The following is a 22,806-nucleotide window of genomic DNA, read 5'->3' on the forward strand; positions in this document are numbered from 1 at the left end:
CCACACCACACCTATTCCAAAATTGACCACATAGTTGGAAGTAAAGCTCTCCTCAGCAAATGTAAAAGAACAGAAATTATAACAAACTATCTCTCAGACCACAGTGCAATCAAACTAGAACTCAGGATTAAAAATCTCACTCAAAGCCGCTCAACTACATGGAAACTGAACAACCTGCTCCTGAATGACTACTGGGTACATAACGAAATGAAGGCAGAAATAAAGATGTTCTTTGAAACCAATGAGAACAAAGACACAACATACCAGAATCTCTGGGATGCATTCAAAGCAGTGTGTAGAGGGAAATTTATAGCACTAAATGCCCACAAGAGAAAGCAGGAAAGATCCAAAATTGACACCCTAACATCACAATTAAAAGAACTAGAAAGGCAAGAGCAAACACATTCAAAAGCTAGCAGAAGGCAAGGAATAACTAAAATCAGAGCAGAACTGAAGGAAATAGAGACACAAAAAGCCCTTCAAAAAATCAATGAATCCAGGAGCTGGTTTTCTGAAAGGATCAACAAAATTGATAGACCGCTAGCAAGACTAATAAAGAAAAAAAGAGAGAAGAATCAAATAGACGCAATAAAAAATGATAAAGGGGATATCACCACCGATCCCACAGAAATACAAACTACCATCAGAGAATACTACAAACACCTCTACGCAAATAAACTAGAAAATCTAGAAGAAATGGATACATTCCTTGACACATACACTCTCCCAAGACTAAACCAGGAAGAAGTTGAATCTCTGAATAGACCAATAACAGGAGCTGAAATTGTGGCAATAATCAATAGTTTACCAACCAAAAAGAGTCCAGGACCAGATGGATTCACAGCCGAATTCTACCAGAGGTATAAGGAGCAACTGGTACCATTCCTTCTGAAACTATTCCAATCAATAGAAAAAGAGGGAATCCTCCCTAACTCATTTTATGAGGCCAGCATCATTCTGATACCAAAGCCGGGCAGAGACACAACCAAAAAAGAGAATTTTAGACCAATATCCTTGATGAACATTGATGCAAAAATCCTCAATAAAATACTGGCAAACCGAATCCAGCAGCATATCAAAAAGCTTATCCACCATGATCAAGTGGGCTTCATCCCTGGGATGCAAGGCTGGTTCAATATATGCAAATCAATAAATGTAATCCAGCATATAAACAGAGCCAAAGACAAAAACCACATGATTATCTCAATAGATGCAGAAAAAGCCTTTGACAAAATTCAACAACCCTTCATGCTAAAAACTCTCAATAAATTAGGTATTGATGGGATGTATCTCAAAATAATAAGAGCTATCTATGACAAACCCACAGCCAATATCATACTGAATGGGCAAAAACTGGAAGCATTCCCTTTGAAAACTGGCACAAGACAGGGATGCCCTCTCTCACCACTCCTATTCAACATAGTGGTGGAAGTTCTGGCCAGGGCAATCAGGCAGGAGAAGGAAATAAAGGCTATTCAATTAGGAAAAGAGGAAGTCAAATTGTCCCTGTTTGCAGACGACATGATTGTTTATCTAGAAAACCCCATTGTCTCAGCCCAAAATCTCCTTAAGCTGATAAGCAACTTCAGCAAAGTCTCAGGATACAAAATCAATGTACAAAAATCACAAGCATTCTTATACACCAACAACAGACAAACAGAGAGCCAAATCATGAGTGAACTCCCATTCACAATTGCTTCAAAGAGAATAAAATACCTAGGAATCCAACTTACAAGGGATGTGAAGGACCTCTTCAAGGAGAACTACAAACCACTGCTCAAGGAAATAAAAGAGGATACAAACAAATGGAAGAACATTCCATGCTCATGGGTAGGAAGAATCAATATCGTGAAAATGGCCATACTGCCCAAGGTAATTTACAGATTCAATGCCATCCCCATCAAGCTACCAATGACTTTCTTCACAGAATTGGAAAAAACTACTTTAAAGTTCATATGGAACCAAAATAGAGCCCGCATCGCCAAGTCAATCCTAAGCCAAAAGAATAAAGCTGGAGGCATCACACTACCTGACTTCAAACTATACTACAAGGCTACAGTAACCAAAACAGCATGGTACTGGTACCAAAACAGAGATATAGATCAATGAAACAGAACAGAGCCCTCAGAAATAACGCCGCATACCTACAACTATCTGATCTTTGACAAACCTGAGAAAAACAAGCAATGGGGAAAGGATTCCCTATTTAATAAATGGTGCTGGGAAAACTGGCTAGCCATATGTAGAAAGCTGAAACTGGATCCCTTCCTTACACCTTATACAAAAATCAATTCAAGATGGATTAAAGATTTAAACGTTAGACCTAAAACCATAAAAACCCTAGAAGAAAACCTAGGCATTACCATTCAGGACATAGGCAAGTGCAAGGACTTCATGTCCAAAACACCAAAAGCAATGGCAACAAAAGACAAAATTGACAAATGGGATCTAATTAAACTAAAGAGCTTCTGCACAGCAAAAGAAACTTCCATCAGAGTGAACAGGCAACCTACAACATGGGAGAAAATTTTCGCAACCTACTCATCTGACAAAGGGCTAATATCCAGAATCTACAACGAACTCAAACAAATTTACAAGAAAAAAACAAACAACCCCATCAAAAAGTGGGCGAAGGACATGAACAGACACTTCTCAAAAGAAGACATTTATGCAGCCAAAAAACACATGAAAAAATGCTCATCATCACTGGCCATCAGAGAAATGCAAATCAAAACCACTATGAGATATCATCTCACACCAGTTAGAATGGCAATCATTAAAAAGTCAGGAAACAACAGGTGCTGGAGAGGATGTGGAGAAATAGGAACACTTTTACACTGTTGGTGGGACTGTAAACTAGTTCAACCATTGTGGAAGTCAGTGTGGTGATTCCTCAGGGATCTAGAACTAGAAATACCATTTGACCCAGCCATCCCATTACTGGGTATATACCCAAAGGACTATAAATCATGCTGCTATAAAGACACATGCACACGTATGTTTATTGCGGCATTATTCACAATAGCAAAGACTTGGAACCAACCCAAATGTCCAACAATGATAGACTGGATTAAGAAAATGTGGCACATATACACCATGGAATACTATGCAGCCATAAAAAATGATGAGTTCATGTCCTTTGTAGGGACATGGATGAAATTGGAAACCATCATTCTCAGTAAACTATGGCAAGAACAAAAAACCAAACACCGCATATTCTCACTCATAGGTGGGAATTGAACAATGAGATCACATGGACACAGGAAGGGGAATATCACACTCTGGGGACTGTTGTGGGGTGGGGGGAGGGGGGAGGGATAGCATTGGGAGATATACCTAATGCTAGACGACGAGTTAGTGGGTGCAGCGCACCAGCATGGCACATGTATACATATGTAACTAACCTGCACCTTGTGCACATGTACCCTAAAACTTAAAGTATAATAAAAAAAAGAAAAAAAAAAAAAACAGATAAAATATCAGGAAGTTTATAAGGATTTTAAAAACATGATAAAGCAACTTGACATAATAGGCAAATATATGACACTCTACCCAACAACAGCAAAGACATATTTGTTTCAAATGCAGTGGGCCATTAATCAAATTAAATTATTCACTGGGCGTATAGCAAGTCTCAACAAATTTCAAATGATTGAAATAATATAGAGTATGTTATGTGATCACAGTAAAACAAATAAATCAGCAACAGAGAGAGAGCCAGAAAATCGCCATATGTTGGGAAATTAAGTAAAACACTGTAAAATAACTATGAATAAAACAAGAAATAACGTAAAATTTATAAAATATTTTAAACTCAATGATAATAAAAATATGACTCATCAAAATTTGTGATATGGGGTTAAAGCAGTATATAAAGGGAAATTTATGCTTTGTATGAACTTTTAAAAAGTAAGAAATGTTGAAAATCAATGAACCAAGTTTTAATCTCAAGAAGTCAAGAAGAAAAAGAAAACTGAATCCAGAGAAAGTATTGGAATAATAACAAAAGACCAGAAATAAATGAAATGCAAAGCAAAACAAAAATAAAAATTCAACATAGAAAATAAACAAAACAAAAAATTTTTTTTAATTCTATGACCTGCTGAACAAAGCAAAAATTTGATCCTGTGGTAGGATTAGTAAATTTGATGAACCTATAACCAAGGCGATAAACTTTTTTTCTTTAATTATACTTTAAGTTTTAGGGTACATGTGCACTAGGGGGAGGGGCGACGGATAGCATTGGGAGATATACCTAATGCTAGATGGTAAGTTAGTGGGTGCAGGCGATAAACTTAAAATAGATAAAATATAAATAACAATATCAGGTATGAAAACAGAGACATCAGTACAGACATTATAAGGATGATAAAAGAACATTACAAATAACTTACTTCAAGTAAATTAAACAACTTAGATGAAAGGGACATATTTCTAGAAAAACACAATTGACAAAAACTGATACCAGAAAAAATATTATAATAGCATTAAATACCAAAGAATACATTTTACAAAAATGTGCAAGACCTGTACACTAAAATTTTACAAAAACATTGCCAAGAGAAAATTTAAAAGATGTAAATAAATAACTAAACCATGCTCATGGACAGGAATACTCAATATTGTCAAGATGTATGCTCCCCCAAATTGATCTGCAGAATCAATGTAATCCCTATCAAAACCTCAGAAGATATTTTTATTGATAAAATTGACAAGATGATTCTAAAATTTATATAAAAATCAAAGAGAGCAAAGTTGGAGGAATTATACTAACAAATATTAAAACTTACTATAAGATAATATGTTACTGGTACAAAGATAGACCAATAAGTCAATGGAATATAAGAGATCAGGGGTTGGCAAACTTTTTCTGTAAAAAGCAACATAGTAAATATTTTAGGTTTGTAGACACATATGATCCATGATACATATTCTTATTTGTTTTTTTGCTTTTTTTTTGTTTTGTGTGACAATTCTTTAAAAATGTAAAAAAATTCTTAGCTCAATGCCATATAAAAACAGGCTGCAAATTTGGCTTGTGGATCACCTAACCTACCCCTGAAATAGAGTACAGAAACAAAGCTACAGTGATACAGTCATCAGATTCATGGCAAAGACAACAGTGCAATTCAGTGAGGAAATTATTTTTTTCCAACAAGTGGTGCTAAAGCAATTAAATATCCATATGGAAAAATGAACTTTTATCTGCATCACTCCATCAAAATTAATTAAAAATGAATCATAAACTTAATTGTGAACAACACAACAATCAGACTTCTAGAAGAAAATATTTAAAATATGTAGAAAGAAAATATAGAAGGATGGCATCATGTTCTTAGGATAGGCAAAAATTTCTGAAACAGAATACAAAAGGCATTAACCATAAAAAACTGAAAAATAAGAATTAATTAAATGTAAGAACTTCTATTAACCATAATGCACCCTTAAAGGAGTGAAAAGACAAACCACAGACTGGGAGAAAACATTCACAATATGTAAATCCAACCAAGGACTTGTATCTAGGCAAAATAAAGACCCATTCTGACCAAAAACTGACAGAGAACTTTTTACCAGCCAACACACACTGAAGGAAGTTCCCAAGAAGTTTCTTCAGACAAAAAGAAAATGATCATAGATGGAAGCAAGAAATGCAGAAAAGAATGAAAGAAATGAAAGGTGTATATATATATATATAAATGATATTGATTATATAAAACAATAATAATGTCTTATAGTGTTTAAAATATATGTAGAATTCATATAAATGACAAGAGCACAAAAGGTAGGAGTGAGAAAATGGAGTCATGTTGTTTGAAGGTCTTTGCATTGGGAGCCAAGATGGCTGAATAGGAACAGCTCCAGTCTACAGCTCCCAGCATAAGCGACGCAGAAGATGGGCGATTTCTGCATTTCCAACTGAGGTACTGGGTTCATCTTACTGGGGAGTGCCAGACAGTGGGTGCAGGAAAGTGGGTGCAGTGCACCGTGCGTGAGCCGAAGCAGGGCGAGGCATCGCCTCACCCAGGAAGAACAAGGGGTCAGGGAATTCCCTTTCCTAGTCAAAGAAAGGGGTGACAGATGGCACCTGGAAAATCGGGTCACTCCCACCCTAATACTGTGCTCTTCTAACGGGCTTAACAAACGGCACACCAGGAGATTATATCCTGCACATGGCTCAGAGGGTCCTACGCCCATGGAGCCTTGCCCATTGCTAGCACAGCAGTCTGAGATCAAACTGCAAGGCGGCAGTGAGGCTGAGGGAGGGGCGCCCGCCATTGCTCAGGCTTGAGTAGGTAAACAAGGCGGCCGGGAAGCTCGAACTGGGTGGAGACCCCCACAGCTCAAGGAGGCCTGCCTGCCTCTGTAGGCTCCACCTCTGCGGGCAGGGCACAAACAAAAGACAGCAATAACCTCTGCAGACTTAAATGTCCCTGTCTGACAGCTTTGAAGAGAGTAGTGGTTCTCCCAGCACGCAGCTTGAGATCTGAGAACGGGCAGACTGCCTCCTCAAGTGGGTCCCTGAATCCTGAGTAGCCTAACTGGGAGGCACCCCCCAGAAGGGGCAGACTGACACCTCACATGGCCGGGTACTCCTCTGAGACAAAACTTCCAGAGGAATGATCAGGCAGCAGCATTTGCAGTTCACCAATATCTGCTGCTCTGCAGCCTCTGCTGCTGATACCCAGGCAAACAGGGTCTGGAGTGGACCTCCAGTAAACTCCAACAGACCTGCAGCTGAGGGTCCTGACTGTTAGAAGGAAAACTAACAAACAGAAAGGACATCCACACTGAAAACCCATCTGTACGTCACCATCATCAAAGACCAAAGGTAGATAAAACCAGAAAGATGGGGAAAAAACAGACCAGAAAAACCAAAAACTCTAAGAATCAGAGCACCTCCTCTCCTCTAAAGGAATGCAGCTCCTCACCAGCAATAGAACAAAGCTGGACGGAGAATGACTTTGATGAGTTGAGAGAGGAAGGCTTCAGAAGAGCAAACTACTCCGAGCTAAAGGAGGAAGTTCGAACCAATGGCAAAGAAGTTAAAAACTTTGAAAAAAAATTAGACAAATGGACAACTAGAATAACCAATGCAGAGAAGTCGTTAAAGGACCTGATGGAACTGAAAACCATGGCACGAGAACTATGTGATGAATGCACAAGCCTCAGTAACCAATGCGATCAACTGGAAGAAAGGGTATCAGCAATGGAAGATGAAATGAATAAAATGAAGTGTGAAGATAAGTTTAGAGAAAAAACAATAAAAAGAAACGAACAAAGCCTCCAAGAAATATGGGACTATGTGAAAAGACCAAATCTACAACTGATTGGTGTACCTGAAAGTGACGGGGAGAATGGAACCAAGTTGGAAAACACTCTGCAGGGTATTATCCAGGAGAACTTGCTAAATCTAGCAAGGCAGGCCAACATTCAAATTCAGGAAATACAGAGAATGCCACAAAGATACTCCTTGAGAAGAGCAACTCCAAGACACATAATTGTCAGATTCACCAAAGTTGAAATGCAGGAAAAAATGTTAAGGACAGCCAGACAGAAAGGTCGGGTTACCCACAAAGGGAAGCCCATCAGACTAACAGCTGATCTTTCAGCAGAAACTCTACAAGGCAGAAGAGTGTGGGGGCCAACATTCAACATTCTTAAAGAAAAGAATTTTCAACCCAGAATTTCATATCCAGCCAAACTAAGCTTCATAAGTGAAGGAGAAATAAAATCCTTTACAGACAAGCAAATGCTGAGAGATTTTGTCACCACCAGGCCTGCCCTAAGAGAGCTTCTGAAGGAAGCACTAAACATGGAAAGGAGCAACCAGTACCAGCCACTGCAAAATCATGCCAAATTGTAAAGACCATCGAGGCTAGGAAGAAACTGCATCAACTAACGAGCAAAACAACCAGCTAACATCAAAATGACAGGATCAAATTCACACATAACAATATTAACTTTAAATGTAAATGGACTAAATGCTCCAATTAAAAGACACAGACTGGCACATTGGATAAAGAGTCAAGACCCATCAGTGTGCTGTATTCAGGAAACCCATCTCACCTGCAGAGACACATATAGCCTCAAAATAAAATGATGGAGGAAGATCTACCAAGCAAGTGGAAAACAAAAAAAGGCAGGGGTTGCAATCCTAGTCTCTGATAAAACAGACTTTAAACCAACAAAGATCAAAAGAGACAAAGAAGGCCATTACATAATGGTAAAGGGATCAATTCAACAAGAAGAGCTAACTATCCTAAATATATATGCACCCAATACAGGAGCACCCAGATTCATAAAGCAAGTCCTGAGTGACCTACAAAGAGACTTAGACTCCCACACAATAATAATGGGAGACTTTAACACCCCACTGTCAACATTAGACAGATCAACGAGACAGAAAGTTAACAAGGATACTCAGGAATTGAACTCAGCTCTGCACCAAGTGGACCTAATAGACATCCACAGAACTCTCCACCCCAAATCAACAGAATATACATTTTTTTCAGCACCACACCACACCTATTCCAAAATTGACCACATAGTTGGAAGTAAAGCTCTCCTCAGCAAATGTAAAAGAACAGAAATTATAACAAACTGTCTCTCAGACCACAGTGCAATCAAACTAGAACTCAGGATTAAGAAACTCACTCAAAACCGCTCAACTACATGGAAACTGAACAACCTGCTCCTGAATGACTACTGGGTACATAACGAAATGAAGGCAGAAATAAAGATGTTCTTTGAAACCAATGAGAACGAAGACACAATATACCAGAATCTCTGGGACACATTCAAAGCAGTGTGTAGAGGGAAATTTATAGCACTAAATGCCCACAAGACAAAGCAGGAAAGATCCAAAATTGACACCCTAACATCACAATTAAAAGAACTAGAAAAGCAAGACAAACACATTCAAAAGCTAGCAGAAGGCAAGAAATAACTAAAATCAGAGCAGAACTGAAGGAAATAGAGACACAAAAAACCCTTCAAAAAATTAATGAATCCAGGAGCTGGTTTTCTGAAAGGATCAACAAAATTGATAGACCGCTAGCAAGACTAATAAAGAAGAAAAGAGAGAAGAATCAAATAGATGCAATAAAAAATGATAAAGGGGATATCACCACCAATCCCATAGAAATACAAACTACCATCAGAGAATACTACAAACACCTCTACGCAAATAAACTAGAAAATCTAGAAGAAATGGATAAATTCCTCGACACATACACCCTCCCAAGACTAAACCAGGAAGAAGCTGAATCTCTGAATAGACCAATAATAGGCTCTGAAATTGTGGCAATAATCAATAGCTTACCAACCAAAAAGAGTCCAGGACCAGATGGATTCACAACCAAATTCTACCAGAGGTACAAAGAGGAATTGGTACCATTCCTTCTGAAACTATTCCAATCAATAGAAAAAGAGGGAATCCTCCCTAACTCATTTTATGAGGCCAGCATCATCCTGATACCAAAGCCGGGCAGAGACACAACCAAAAAAGAGAATTTTAGACCAATATCCTTGATGAACATTGATGCAAAAATCCTCAATAAAATACTGGCAAACCGAATCCAGCAGCACATCAAAAAGCTTATCCACCATGATCAAGTGGGCTTCATCCCTGGGATGCAAGGCTGGTTCAATATATGCAAATCAATAAATGTAATCCAGCATATAAACAGAACCAAAGACAAAAACCACATGATTATCTCAATAGATGCAGAAAGGCCTTTGACAAAATTCAACAACCCTTCATGCTAAAAACTCTCAATAAATTAGGTATTGATGGGACGTATCTCAAAATAATAAGAGCTATCTATGACAAACCCACAGCCAATATCATACTGAATGGGCAAAAACTGGAAGCATTCCCTTTGAAAACTGGCACAAGACAGGGATGCCCTCTCTCACCATTCCTATTCAACATAGTGTTGGAAGTTCTGGCCAGGGCAATTAGGCAGGAGAAGGAAATAAAGGCTATTCAATTAGGAAAAGAGGAAGTCAAATTGTCCCTGTTTGCAGATGACATGATTGTATATCTAGAAAACCCCACTGTCTCAGCCCAAAATCTCCTTAAGCTGATAAGCAACTTCAGCAAAGTCTCAGGATACAAAATCAATGTACAAAAATCACAAGCATTCTTATACACCAATAACAGGCAAACAGAGAGCCAAATCATGAGTGAACTCCCATTCACAATTGCTTCAAAGAGAATAAAATACCTAGGAATCCAACTTACAAGGGATGTGAAGGACCTCTTCAAGGAGAACTACAAACCACTGCTCAAGGAAATAAAAGAGGATACAAACAAATGGAAGAACATTCCATGCTCATGGGTAGGAAGAATCAATATCATGAAAATGGCCATACTGCCCAAGGTAATTTATAGATTCAATGCCATCCCCATCAACCTACCAATGACTTTCTTCACAGAATTGGAAAAAACTACTTTAAAGTTCATATGAAACCAAAAAAGAGCCCGCATCGCCAAGTCAATCCTAAGCCTAATGAACAAAGCTGGAGGCATCATGCTCCCTGACTTCAAACTATACTACAAGGCTACAGTAACCAAAACAGCATGGTACCGGTACCAAAACAGAGATATAGACCAATGGAACAGAACAGGGCCCTCAGAAATAACGCCACACATCTACAACTATCTGATCTTTGAGAATCCTGAGAAAAATAAGCAATGGGGAAAGGATTCCCTATTTAATAAATGGTGCTGGGAAAACTGGCTAGCCATATGTAGAAAGCTGAAACTGGATCCCTTCCTTACACCTTATACTAAAATTAATTCAAGATGGATTAAAGACTTAAACGTTTGACCTAAAACCATAAAAACCCTAGAAGAAAACCTAGGCAATACCATTCAGGACATAGGCAAGTGCAAGGACTTCATGTCTAAAACACCAAAAGCAATGGCAACAAAAGCCAAAATTGACAAATGGGAACTAATTAAACTAAAGAGCTTCCGCGCAGCAAAAGAAACTACCATCAGAGCGAACAGGCAACCTACAAAATGGGAGAAAATTTTCGCAACCTACTCATCTGACAAAGGGCTAATATCCAGAATCTACAATGAACTCAAACAAAGTTACAAGAAAAAAACAAACAACCCCATCAAAAAGTGGGCGAAGGACATGAACAGACACTTCTCAAAAGAAGACATTTATGCAGCCAAAAAACACATGAAAAAATGCTCATCATCACTGGCCATCAGAGAAATGCAAATCAAAACCACAATGAGATACCATCTCACACCAGTTAGAATGGCGATCATTAAAAAGTCAGGAAACAACAGGTGCTGGAGAGGATGTGGAGAAATAGGAACACTTTTACACTGTTGGTGGGACTGTAAACTAGTTCAACCATTGTGGAAGTCAGTGTGGTGATTCCTCAGAGATCTAGAACTAGAAATACCATTTGACCCAGCCATCCCATTACTGGGTATATACCCAAAGGACTATAAATCATGCTGCTATAAAGACACATGCACACGTATGTTTATTGCGGCACTATTCACAATAGCAAAGACTTGGAACCAACCCAAATGTCCAACAATGATAGACTGGATTAAGAAAATGTGGCACATATACACCGTGGAATACTATGCAGCCATAAAAAATGATGAGTTCATGTCCTTTGTAGGGACATGGATGAAATTGGAAATCATCATTCTCAGTAAACTATGGCAAGAACAAAAAACCAAACACCGCATATTCTCACTCATAGGTGGGAATTGAACAATGAGAACACATGGACACAGGAAGGGGTACATCACACTCTGGGGACTGTTGTGGGGTGCAGGGAGCGGGGAGGGATAGCATTAGGTGATATACCTAATGCTAAATGACGAGTCAATGGGTACAGCACACCAGCATGGCACATGTATACATATGTAACTAACCTGCACATTGTGCACAGGTACTCTAAAACTTAAAGTATAATAATAAAAAAAAAGAACTAATACCAGCTCTCCACAAACTGTCCCAAAAATCAAGGGGGAAAAATACTTCCAAACTGATTCCACAAGGCCAGTATTACCCTGAAACCAAACCAGACAAAGACACACACATACACAAAAAGAAACCACAGGCCAATATCTCTGATGAACATTGATGCAAAAATCCTCAACGAACTGCTAGCAAACCAAATTCAACAACACAGTAAAAGATCATTCATCATGATCAAGGGGGATTCATCCCAGGGATGCAAGGATGGTTCAACATGTGGAAATGAATCAATGTGATACATCATATCAACAGAATGAAGGACAAAAGCAAATGATCATTTCAGCTGATGCCAAAAAGATTAAATTCAACATCCCTTCATGAGAAAACTCTCAACAAACTGGGTATAGAAAGCATACCTCAAAACAATAAATGCCATATATGACAAACTATGGCTAATATCATACCAAATGTGGAAAACCAAAAGCCTTTCCTTTAAGGTCTGAAACAAGATAAGGATGCCCACTTTCACCAATTCTATAAAATGTAGTCCTGGAAGTCCAAGCCAGAACAAGTAATCAAGAGAAAGAAATAAAGGGTATCCAAATTGGAAAGGAAGAAGTCAAATTCTCCTTGTTTATAGATGACACAATCTTATATTTCACAAAAAACTAAAGACTCCATCAAAAAACTATTAGAACTGATAAACAAATTCAGTAAAGTTGCAGGATACAAAACCAACATGCAAAAATCAGTAGCATTTCTATATACCAAGAGCTAACAACCTAAAAAGAAATTTTTAAAAAATCATTTACAATAGCTATAATAAAAATAAATATATTGGAATAAATTAAACCAAAGAGCTGACATATCTCTATAATGAAAACTAAAATACTGATAAAGGGAATTGAAGAACACACAAAAAAATGAAAAGGTATCTATCCCATTTTAATCGGCTGGAAAAACTAATATTGTTAAAATATCAATGCTACCAGATTTAACGTAATACCTATCCAAATACCAGTGAAGTTTTTCACAGAAATAGAAAAAAGAATCTTAAAATTTGTGTGGAACCACAAAAGACTCCAAACAGCCAAATAATCCGGAGCAAAATGAACAAAGCTAGAGGCCATGACACTACTTGACTTGAAACTATACTACAAAGCTGTAGTAACCAAAACAGCATGGTACTGGCATAAAACCAGAAATATATGCCAGTGGAACACGACAGAGAACCCAGAAATAAATCCACACATTTATAGCCAACTCACCTTTGACAAAGTGCCAAGAACATGCACTGGTGAAAGAATAGTCTCTTCAATAAATGGTGTGGGAAAACTGGATATCCACATGCAGAAGAATGAAACTATACCCCTATCTCTCACTATATACAAAAATCAAGGCCGGGCGCGGTGGCTCACGCCTGTAATCCCAGCACTTTGGGAGGCCGAGGCGGGTGGATCACGAGGTCAGGAGATCGAGACCATCCTGGCTAACACGGTGAAACCCCGTCTCTACTAAAAATACTAAAAATTAGCCGGGCGTGGTGGCGGGCGCCTGTAGTCCCAGCTACTCGGGAGGCTGAGGCAGGAGAATGGCGTGAACCCAGGAGGCGGAGCTTGCAGTGAGCCGAGATCGCGCCACTGCACTCCAGCCTGGGCGACAGAGCGAGACTCCGTCTCAAAACAAACAAACAAACAAACAAACAAAAATCAAATCAAAATGGATTAGAGACTAAAATATACAACCTGAAAGTATGAAACTACTGGAAGAAAACATTGGGGGAATGCGCCAGGACATTGGTCTGGGAAAGATTTTGCAGGTAAGACCTCAAAAGCACAGGGGACTAAAGCAAAAGTAGACAAATGGGATTATATCAAGCCATAAAGCTTCTGGACAGCAAAGGAAACAATTAACAAAGTGAAGAGACAATTTATAGGATGGGATGAAATATTTGCAAACTATACAACTGAGAGGGCATTAATAACCAGAATATATAAGAAACTCTAGTCAATAGCAAAAAAACAAAGAACCCTATTAAAAATGGACAAAGATCTGAATAGACATTTCTCAAAAGAAGACAGTGAGGCTGGGCATGGTGGCTCACGCCTGTAATCCCAGCACTTTGGGAGGCCGAGGCGGGTGGATCACGAGGTCAGGAAATCGAGACCATCCTGGCTAACACGGTGAAACCCTGTCTCTACTAAAAATACAAAAAATCAGCTGGGTGTGGTGGCGGGCACCTGTAGTCCCAGCTACTCGGGAGGCTGAGGCAGGAGAATGGCGTGAACCCGGGAGGCAGAGCTTGCAGTGAGCCGAGATTGTGCCACTGCACTCCAGCCTGGGCTACAGAGCCAGACTCCATCTCAAAAAAAAAAAAAAAAAAAAAAAAAAGAAGACATACAAATGGCCAACAAGTATATGAAAAACGGCTCAACATCACTAATTACCAGAGAAATGCAAACCAAAAGCACAATGAGATATTTGACTCCAGTTAAATGGCTTTTATCAAAAAGACAAAATAATTAAAAAATGCTGGTGAGGATGTGGCAAAAGGGGAATGCTTGCACACTGTTGGTGGGAGTGTAAATAAGTACAAATACTGTGGAAAAGAGTAAGGAGGTTCCTCAAAAAACTAAAAATAGAACTACTATGTGATCCTTCAAACTGTTTATTAGTTGCAAGGGTGAAAATAATAACTACTCAGAGGAGAAACCAGATCCCTGTACCTCAAGAAAGAAAATGCTATAAATGACAGCATGTGAGCTAGTGGGCAAAAGAGCATATAAATGGCTAGTGAAGCATTCACAGCTGTTGGTACAAGAAAAATATAATAACTAACCTGGGTTTTCCATCGACATGAAGACAGTTTCTCCTGAGAATGGGAATAGGGTGAGTGTGTCTTCATAGACCATTTTGTGTTTGAAGGTATATCCAGAGAAGAAGACAGAAAGGAAGTCAGTCTGTGCTCCAATGCTTAGAATGTACCAGTATGCCACCTCATGCAAACAAACTGACAACTGCAAACTATCAAAAACATAGCCATTGATGCCTGCAAAAACAATGGGGAAAAGAGATTTAGACACATCACAGATTTAGTATTTTGGATTGTGATTGTCATGATACAATTAGGAATTATTATATATTATGCCCATTATCTTATTCCCAGGAAGAGATATTATATCTTCCAAAAAAGTAGATTGTTAATAATCAGTTGGGCCCCAATCCCAATGTGAGGAGACAGTCATAAACCATCATGATAAAGATTAATTTGGATGTTACATGGGGGGCATTTTGATGAGTAGCAGGATGTTTGCATGGTCTTAAACTACACAGAGGAGAAACCAGAATAAAACCTTTGGGTGCTTAAAGTTACCATCTGATGAAGGTCCAGATTCAAGGAAATGAAAGAAGCAGGACAAGTAGTTACTTGTACTAGATCCCTGTACTTCAAAGAAGAAAATGCTATAAATGACAGCATTGGTTGATACAACTGGAATACCAGTTGTAAATTACGGAAATGTGTTTTATCAATTTGAAGTGTCTGTTATGTAAAAGAATATCTTTATTCACAGGAAATGTGTACTAAAGTATTGAGAGGTAAAGGGATGTGATGTCTGCAACTAATTTTCAAATAGAAAATAAGTAACAGAAGTGTGTATATAAAGAAAAGAAAATGAAAAACAAAATTGCAAAATGTTAAACATTTGTGAATCTGGGTAAAGGGTATATGCAAGTTCCATGTATTATTCTTGTAACTTTTCTGTACATTTTAAATTATTTCAAACTAAAGAGCTAAGCAAAAGTAACATTGGCCTTAGTCTATGAAGGGAATTGTTTCTGAAAGCCTCTTCCACACATCCATTCATGCATCCATTCAATAAACACTTGTCTACTCTGTTACTAGGTACTGTGTAAGATGGTTGCCCACAAACCACTAAGCAATACTTAGACATTGGCTTAGTATAACTAATTAATAATTGAAGTTTTTTTCCTATACAACATTAAGAGATATTATAAAGCTATTATAATTAAAAATGCAGTCTTAATGCAGAATAGATAAATATATCAAACAAAATATGGAGTCCAGAAACTGACAAGATGTAAGTGGAAACTTAATATATAATAAGTTGAAACTTAATATATAATAAAGGCAGCATCTCCAACCAGTACAGGAAAAAAATCAGCTATTTGGTAAATGATAATAGAAAATATGACTATCCACTTGGAAAAAATAGATTCCACTTCATTTCACATAACAAACAAAAGTAAAGTCCTTTTAAATTAATCTGAATTTTGCCTAAGGGTACCTTTGCACTTGAGTCCTTGCACAACAAAGTTGCAGCCTGGCTTAGTTGATGAACTAACTGAAAGCCTAATTTAGGAATATGCTTTTATAACAAACAGCTCAGTCTCAGCCGATTATAGCAGCTGAACTTCCATCAATTGCAGGTGACTAACAGCTTCAAATAAGGCAAAAATGCCCAACTGTAATCAATTAAGCTGTCTCTAAACCTCACTTCCAATTTCTGTCCATACTATGTTGCTGGCTGCTGTTCTGTATTTGGTTCTGAGGGCTATCTGATTCTAGAATCATGTATAAAAGCCAATTACAATCTTTAAAATACATTTGTTGTATTTTTGCCTTTTGACACTCCACATGGATTAAATAGTTACATGTCTTTTGTGAAATATGTACACACTACTTTTGGGTGCTGTACTAGTGGCTAGGGTTGCCATAACAATATACCACAGACTGGGAGGTTTAAATAACAGGAATGTGTTTTCTCACAGTTTTGAACACTAAAATTCCAAGATCAAGGTATTGGCAGGTTTGGTTTTTACTGACGCCTCTCCTTGGCTTGGTCTTTCCTCTGTGAATATGCATCCCTGGTGTCTCTGTGTGTACACATTTCCTCTTCTTCTTTTTTTTCAGATGGAGTCTCGGTCTGTCTGCCAGTCTGGAGTGCAGTGGTGTGATCTCCGCTCACTGCAACCTCCACCTCCTGGGTTCAAGCAATCTCCTGCCTCAGTCTCCCGAGTAGCTGGGACTACAGGAGCTCGCCACCATGTCCAGCTAATTTTTGTATTTTCAGTAGAGATGGGGTTTCACCATGTTGGCCAGGATGGTCTCGATCTCTTGACCTCGTGATCCGCCTGCCTTGGCCTCCCAAAATGCTGGGATTACAGGCGTGAGCCACTGCGCCTGGCCCACATTTCCTCTTCTTATAAGGACACTAGTCATATTGGATTAGGGCCCATTGTAACAACCTCATTTTAACTTAATAAACCCCTTAAAGACCCTATCTCCAAATACAGTCACATTCTGAAATACTAGTGTTAGGGCTTCAGCATATGAATTCTAGGTGACATGATTCAGGACATAACAGGTGTATACTAGGAGTGGATTTCCTGAGTCAATAGGGTATGCCGATGTTTGGCTTTCGATGTTTGGATTTCCTGACCAGAAATTTATGAGAGTTCTCATTACTCTACATCTTTACCAATACTTGGTATGGACAGTCTTTTTAATTTTAGCCATTCTGGTGTATCTCATTGGTGGTTTTGTTTTTTAAATATCATCCTATCCAGTTTATTCCTTAACTTGCATAATGGTTATCTGAAATCACTGGAATGTAAGCTTCCTCAGGCTTAATTACTAGAATGGCTGATTCTTCTCTATCCAATCTTTTTAAATTTATTTTTTAATTGACAGGGAAAAATAGAATATATTATGATGTACATCACAATGTTTATATATGTATATATTGGAATGGGTAATTTATTAACTGTAGTCACCATAGTGTACAATAGATGTCTTTAATTTATTTCTCTTGTCTAACTGGAATTGTGTGGCAAAGTCTTTATCTCTCTGCATTTCTGAAGGAAACATTTTCTAGGTAAAGTTTTCTCAGTACTTGGAATATATCATCCCACCCTCTTCTGACTTGTAAAGTTTCTGCCTTATTGGAATTTCCTTGTATGTGGTTTGCTTCTTTTTTGTTGTTGCTTTCAGGATTCTCTCTTTGTCTTTGATATTTGACAGTTTGATTGTAACGTGTCTTCATATAGTCTTGTTTGAATCTAATCTGACTAGAGATCTTTGAGCTTCTTGTAAGTGGATATTTACATCTTTCTCCAGATTTGGAAAGTTTTTGCTATCATTTCTTTAAATACACTTTCTTCCATTTTGTCTGTCTCTTCTCCTAGTTACCCATATCAGAAATTTGGTAATCATCCTTGAATCCTCTTAGTCCTTTACCAAACATAGCTAATTATTTACAAAATCATGTGCATTCTATCTTCTAAACAAATCCTGTACATGTTCCTTCCTCTTCATTCCTACTGCAATTTCCCTATCATTTGTAGGATCCATCTATGAAATAAATCATAAATCCTACAATTTTTTAAAACACAAAATTATAAAACAAACATCTAGGTCATGAAATACAATATTGCTGCTATCCCCACAAAACACATGTGTTTATTCTCAAATGAACTCTTTCTAAGAGGTAGCCACTATCTTGTCTTTTATTATAATCATGTCCTTACTAACCTTTATACTTTTCTTCCTCTGTATCCCTAAACTATATGTTAATTTTGCCCATTTTTGAACTTTATGTAAATAATACTGTATATATTCTTTTGACACTTACCATTTTACTAAAAATTGTCTTTGTGATACTTATTCATATTGTTGTGTATAGCTTTATTTTTGTGAATCTTCATTGTCACATGGTATTTCATTGTATGAAAATAGATTATCAATTTTACTGCTAATGGAAATAGGAGTGATTTATGGTTTGGGTCTCTCTCCTCCTGGTCCTTTTTTTTCTTCTTTTCTTATCCCTCTGTCTTAGCATCTTTCTCCCTGGACTCTTCCTCTGAAGATCCTTCCCCCGTGTCTCTTGGTCTCTGCCTTTGTGTCTCTCCCTGTGCTTTCTCAGACTCTTTTTCTCAACTCCAATCTCTTCTTTCTCAATTCCAGACTCTTATCTCCACCAAAAGCTATATTAGAAATCCCAGAGGAAAAAAAATATATATCATCTTCAGTGAAATTGTTTTCTGGCTCTGCTTATGTCACTATATCTCTCTAGTTTTCATCACCGTCTCCATGAAAATGAGACGGTTTAACTGTCCAGATACTGCGGCAAGTGCACATCCTACTTGGAAAAAGATGTGGTGGGAAAGGGAGAAATTATGAATAGAAAAAAATAAAAGAACAAATATCTAGTAAATAGCACAATAAGGAAATTATAAAATACAATATTCTATCAGGCTGAAGGAATTCTAAACCAAAGCCATGAGGCTGGAGAGAAGAGGGAGAAAAGAAAAAGCTCTGTGCCACTAGAATTAAATACTAAGCATTAGACTCTTGCACAAATGTGAAATCTGAATCCTTCAGAAGGAAAGCAATACCCTGAACTATGTAAAAAATAAAAATGCAACTCAAAGGACTAAACAACCTTAAAATTTTTAGAATAACGGATAGTAAAGGACTTTAACTCTGGAGAATAATATATCACTATTACTAGAAATTCAAGCTAAATATGAGGCTCAACCCAAAGTTAAAGGGCTAAAGCTTTGAGAAGAGGGGCACAGAATTGTAACATATGCCACATTCTGGTAGGTGAGTATAACTCACATTATAACTTTTCAAGGTTCCCATGCATTTTGTTCAGGATTTTTTTTTTTTTTTTGAGACGGAGTCTCCCTCTGTTGTCCAGGCTGGAGTGCAGTGGTGCGATCTTGGCTCACTGCAGTCTCCACCTTCCGGGTTCACGCCATTCTCCTGCCTCAGCCTCCTGAGTAGCTGGGACTACAGGCGCCCGCCCACCATGCCCGGCTAATTTTTTGTATTTTTAGTAGAGACGGGGTTTCACCGTGTTAGCCAGGATGGTCTCGATCTCCTGACCTCGTGATCCGCCCGCCTCGGCCTCCCAAAGTGCTGGGATTACAGGTGTGAGCCACTGTGCCTGGCCTGTTCAGGATTTTTAGTTGCATCCAGTGGGACACACAGGGAAATGTGGCTCACTCCATCTTAAACATCTTAATAATCAGAATTTCAAAAGGCATATATTGGTTTTGAAAAGACTATAGTACTTATCCACTAATATAGCATGAGAACACTCTTTTATCCACAAGCCCACTAGTAATTATAATTTTGGCAGTTTGATGGGTATAAAGTGCTATCCTATTGTTATTCTATTTCGCATTTCCCTGTAGGATAGTGCAATTGGAATTTTTTACCATATTTTTGACCATTCAGATTTGTGGTATATATAAATATATATACACATGTGTATGTATGCAATGGGCTGAATTGTGTTCCCCCATCCCAAATTTATACCTTGCAGTCCTAAACCCCAGTACCTCAGCATGTGACTATACTTGGAGATAGTGTTTTTAAATAGGTAGTTAAAATAAGGTCATTACGGTGGGCCCTAGCCCAACAATACTGGTATCTTTATTAGAAGAGGAGATTAGTACAAAGATATATAAAGGAGAAACCATGTGAAGACAAGGGAGAAAGCCATCTACAAGACAAGGAGAGAAGCCTCAGAAGAAACCAACGTTGCCCACATCCTGATCTCAAGCCTCCAGAGTTGTAAGACAATAGATATCTGCTGGTTAAGCCACCCAGTCTGCAGTACTTTGTTATGGCAGCACTAGAAGACTAATACAATGTATGTATGTGTTTGTATATGATTATATAATTATAGAGAAAATACGTCTTAAAATATGTTACCTGGGCATGGAATGGTTGGTGAAAAGATGTAATATAGAAGGAGATAGGGAATTAAAAGGGAGAGGGAAATCAAGTAAATATTGAAACGAAAAAATGGTGACTGGATTTTTAAAATATGGGTTATATGATCACGTGTGTTTGAGTAAAAATTATACATTTATAGGTAACATAATTGTTAAATTTATGTGCACATACAATTCATTCATTATCTGGACATCACGTTGATTACATCAATTTTTCTTTATTCACCACCCACTGGACTTAAGTGCTGCTTTACTCACTGTGCATGATGTTGGAGGCTTGGAACTCTGGATCCTCAAGCTGCACTCCAGCTGGATTGGGGAGAAAGCGTTGTATATTCTCTGTGAGGTACCAGCTTCGGTTCTCATCAAATACAGAAAACAGGATGACATTCCTCTTGTCTGACATTATCTGTTAATTACATATATTGAAAGGGATAAAGAAATGCTACTGATGTTGTCAGGTAGGAGCTAGCAGTCTATGATGAAAGCGATGGCATGCATGTGATATATCTAATCCATTGGTTTAATTCCATTTCCTCTTAGGCATGTACCAGGGCTTGGGAGTTGAGGGTGGGTGCTATGAGCAGTGAGTATATGCTTACAACAAATGTGTCCCCAGGACAAGAGGGTGACTGATCCCACTGAACTTAGTTTTTTCTGCACCCAAGGCCATATGCTAGCTGATTTTTTTGGTACAGTCTGTAGCCTTATTCTCTTCATGTTCAGATTAGAAGATTTAACTCCTTAAAGAACCAAGTGGTTATTCAGTGCCTTTCTTAAGTTAGTTAAGTCAAATGAGATACTGACTTTCCTAAACTTCCATCTAGCAACTGACCTTCCACAAGGCTATAAAAAATTAAAAATAGAAAAACAGAAATCAAATAAGAAAGATAAGGTGAACCACAAAAATGTCAAACAACACTAATACCTTAAATTTTTTGTTTAAAACGTTCAAATTTTTTTCAGAAGAGCATTTTGTATATGAACCAGATTTATGAATTAGTCGCTCGCTAATTGGATCTGCTAAGATTTCATATGTAAACCTCACTAATATGTATAAACCTCATTTTTTATAACCTATAGCTATATAAACCAAAATACTGAAGAGAGGACATTGGAGAATATAGAATAATATTTCAGTTCTCTTCCCAAAAGTGACGAAAAAACTATAGTTAGGAAAAATCGGTCAGGACAAGTACTTGGCAAAATTTATACTTCTCTAAGTTTATGTGCCATGTGTTTTATTGGCACCAAAGTTCATATACTTTACTCTCTAAACATATGAAATGTTTTCAGACTAGTAGGGATCTTATGTATCATAAATATAATCAAATGGACATGTAGTCAAGCCTCAGCAATACGGCACTGAGTTATTCTGGGGCCGAGCAATGAGTTTTTGTGAAGAACTAAGCTTTTCTTGTTCAGAGAATTTAGCTTTATTTTTTAAAGCAGTAGAAACGGTCCAAATTCTAGCCATATTTTGAAATATTTTATATCTTTCCCTATGTTTTGCCCAAAAGTATTTATTAAGCTTTTTTTTTTTTTTTTTTTTTGAGACAGGGTGTCGCTTTGTCATCCAGGCTCACTGCAGCCTCAACCTCCTGGGCTCAAGCTATCTTCCCACCTCAGCCTCCTGAGTAGGTGGGACTACAGGCACACACCACCACGCCTGGCTAATTTTTTTTTTTTTTTTTTTTTTTTTTTGTAGAGACAAGGTCTTACTATTTTGCCCAGGATGGTCTTGAAATCCTGAGCTCAAGCAATCCTCCTGCCTTGGCCTCCCAAAGTGCTGAGATTACAGGCGTGAGCCACCGCACATAGACTATTAAGCTCTTACTAAGTGCCATGCACTGCGCTATATTGTGGGAACTAGCCCCCAATATTTCAACATAGGTTCTTTTCTATTTTACCTAAGTGTCGGCCGGTCTGGGAAATAAAGAGAAAGAGTACAAAAGAGAGAAATTTTACAGCTGGGTCTCCAGGGGTGACATCACATGTCGGCAGGTTCTGTGATGCCCCCAAGCCGCAAAACCAGCAAGTTTTTATTAGTGATTTTCAAAGGGGAGGGAGTGTA

At 38.0% G+C, this 22,806-nt stretch overlaps 1 protein-coding gene across 3 annotated transcripts in view; it reads right to left on the reverse strand.

The window, feature by feature from the left end:
• Positions 1 to 22,806, reverse strand: part of F8 (coagulation factor VIII) — a 197,312-nt gene that overhangs the window by 103,871 nt on the left and 70,635 nt on the right. For all 3 annotated transcript variants that reach the window (XM_063703009.1, XM_004065157.2, XM_063703010.1), the window contains exons 12-13: positions 20,991 to 21,141; positions 14,803 to 15,012 (exon numbers count right to left, since the gene is read on the reverse strand). In XM_063703009.1, the coding sequence (XP_063559079.1) occupies positions 14,803 to 15,012; positions 20,991 to 21,141 (361 nt within the window). The remainder of the gene's footprint in view (positions 1 to 14,802; positions 15,013 to 20,990; positions 21,142 to 22,806) is intronic.

This window comes from Gorilla gorilla, chromosome X, assembly GCF_029281585.2.
Source record: "Gorilla gorilla gorilla isolate KB3781 chromosome X, NHGRI_mGorGor1-v2.1_pri, whole genome shotgun sequence".
Classification (NCBI taxonomy): domain Eukaryota; kingdom Metazoa; phylum Chordata; class Mammalia; order Primates; family Hominidae; genus Gorilla; species Gorilla gorilla.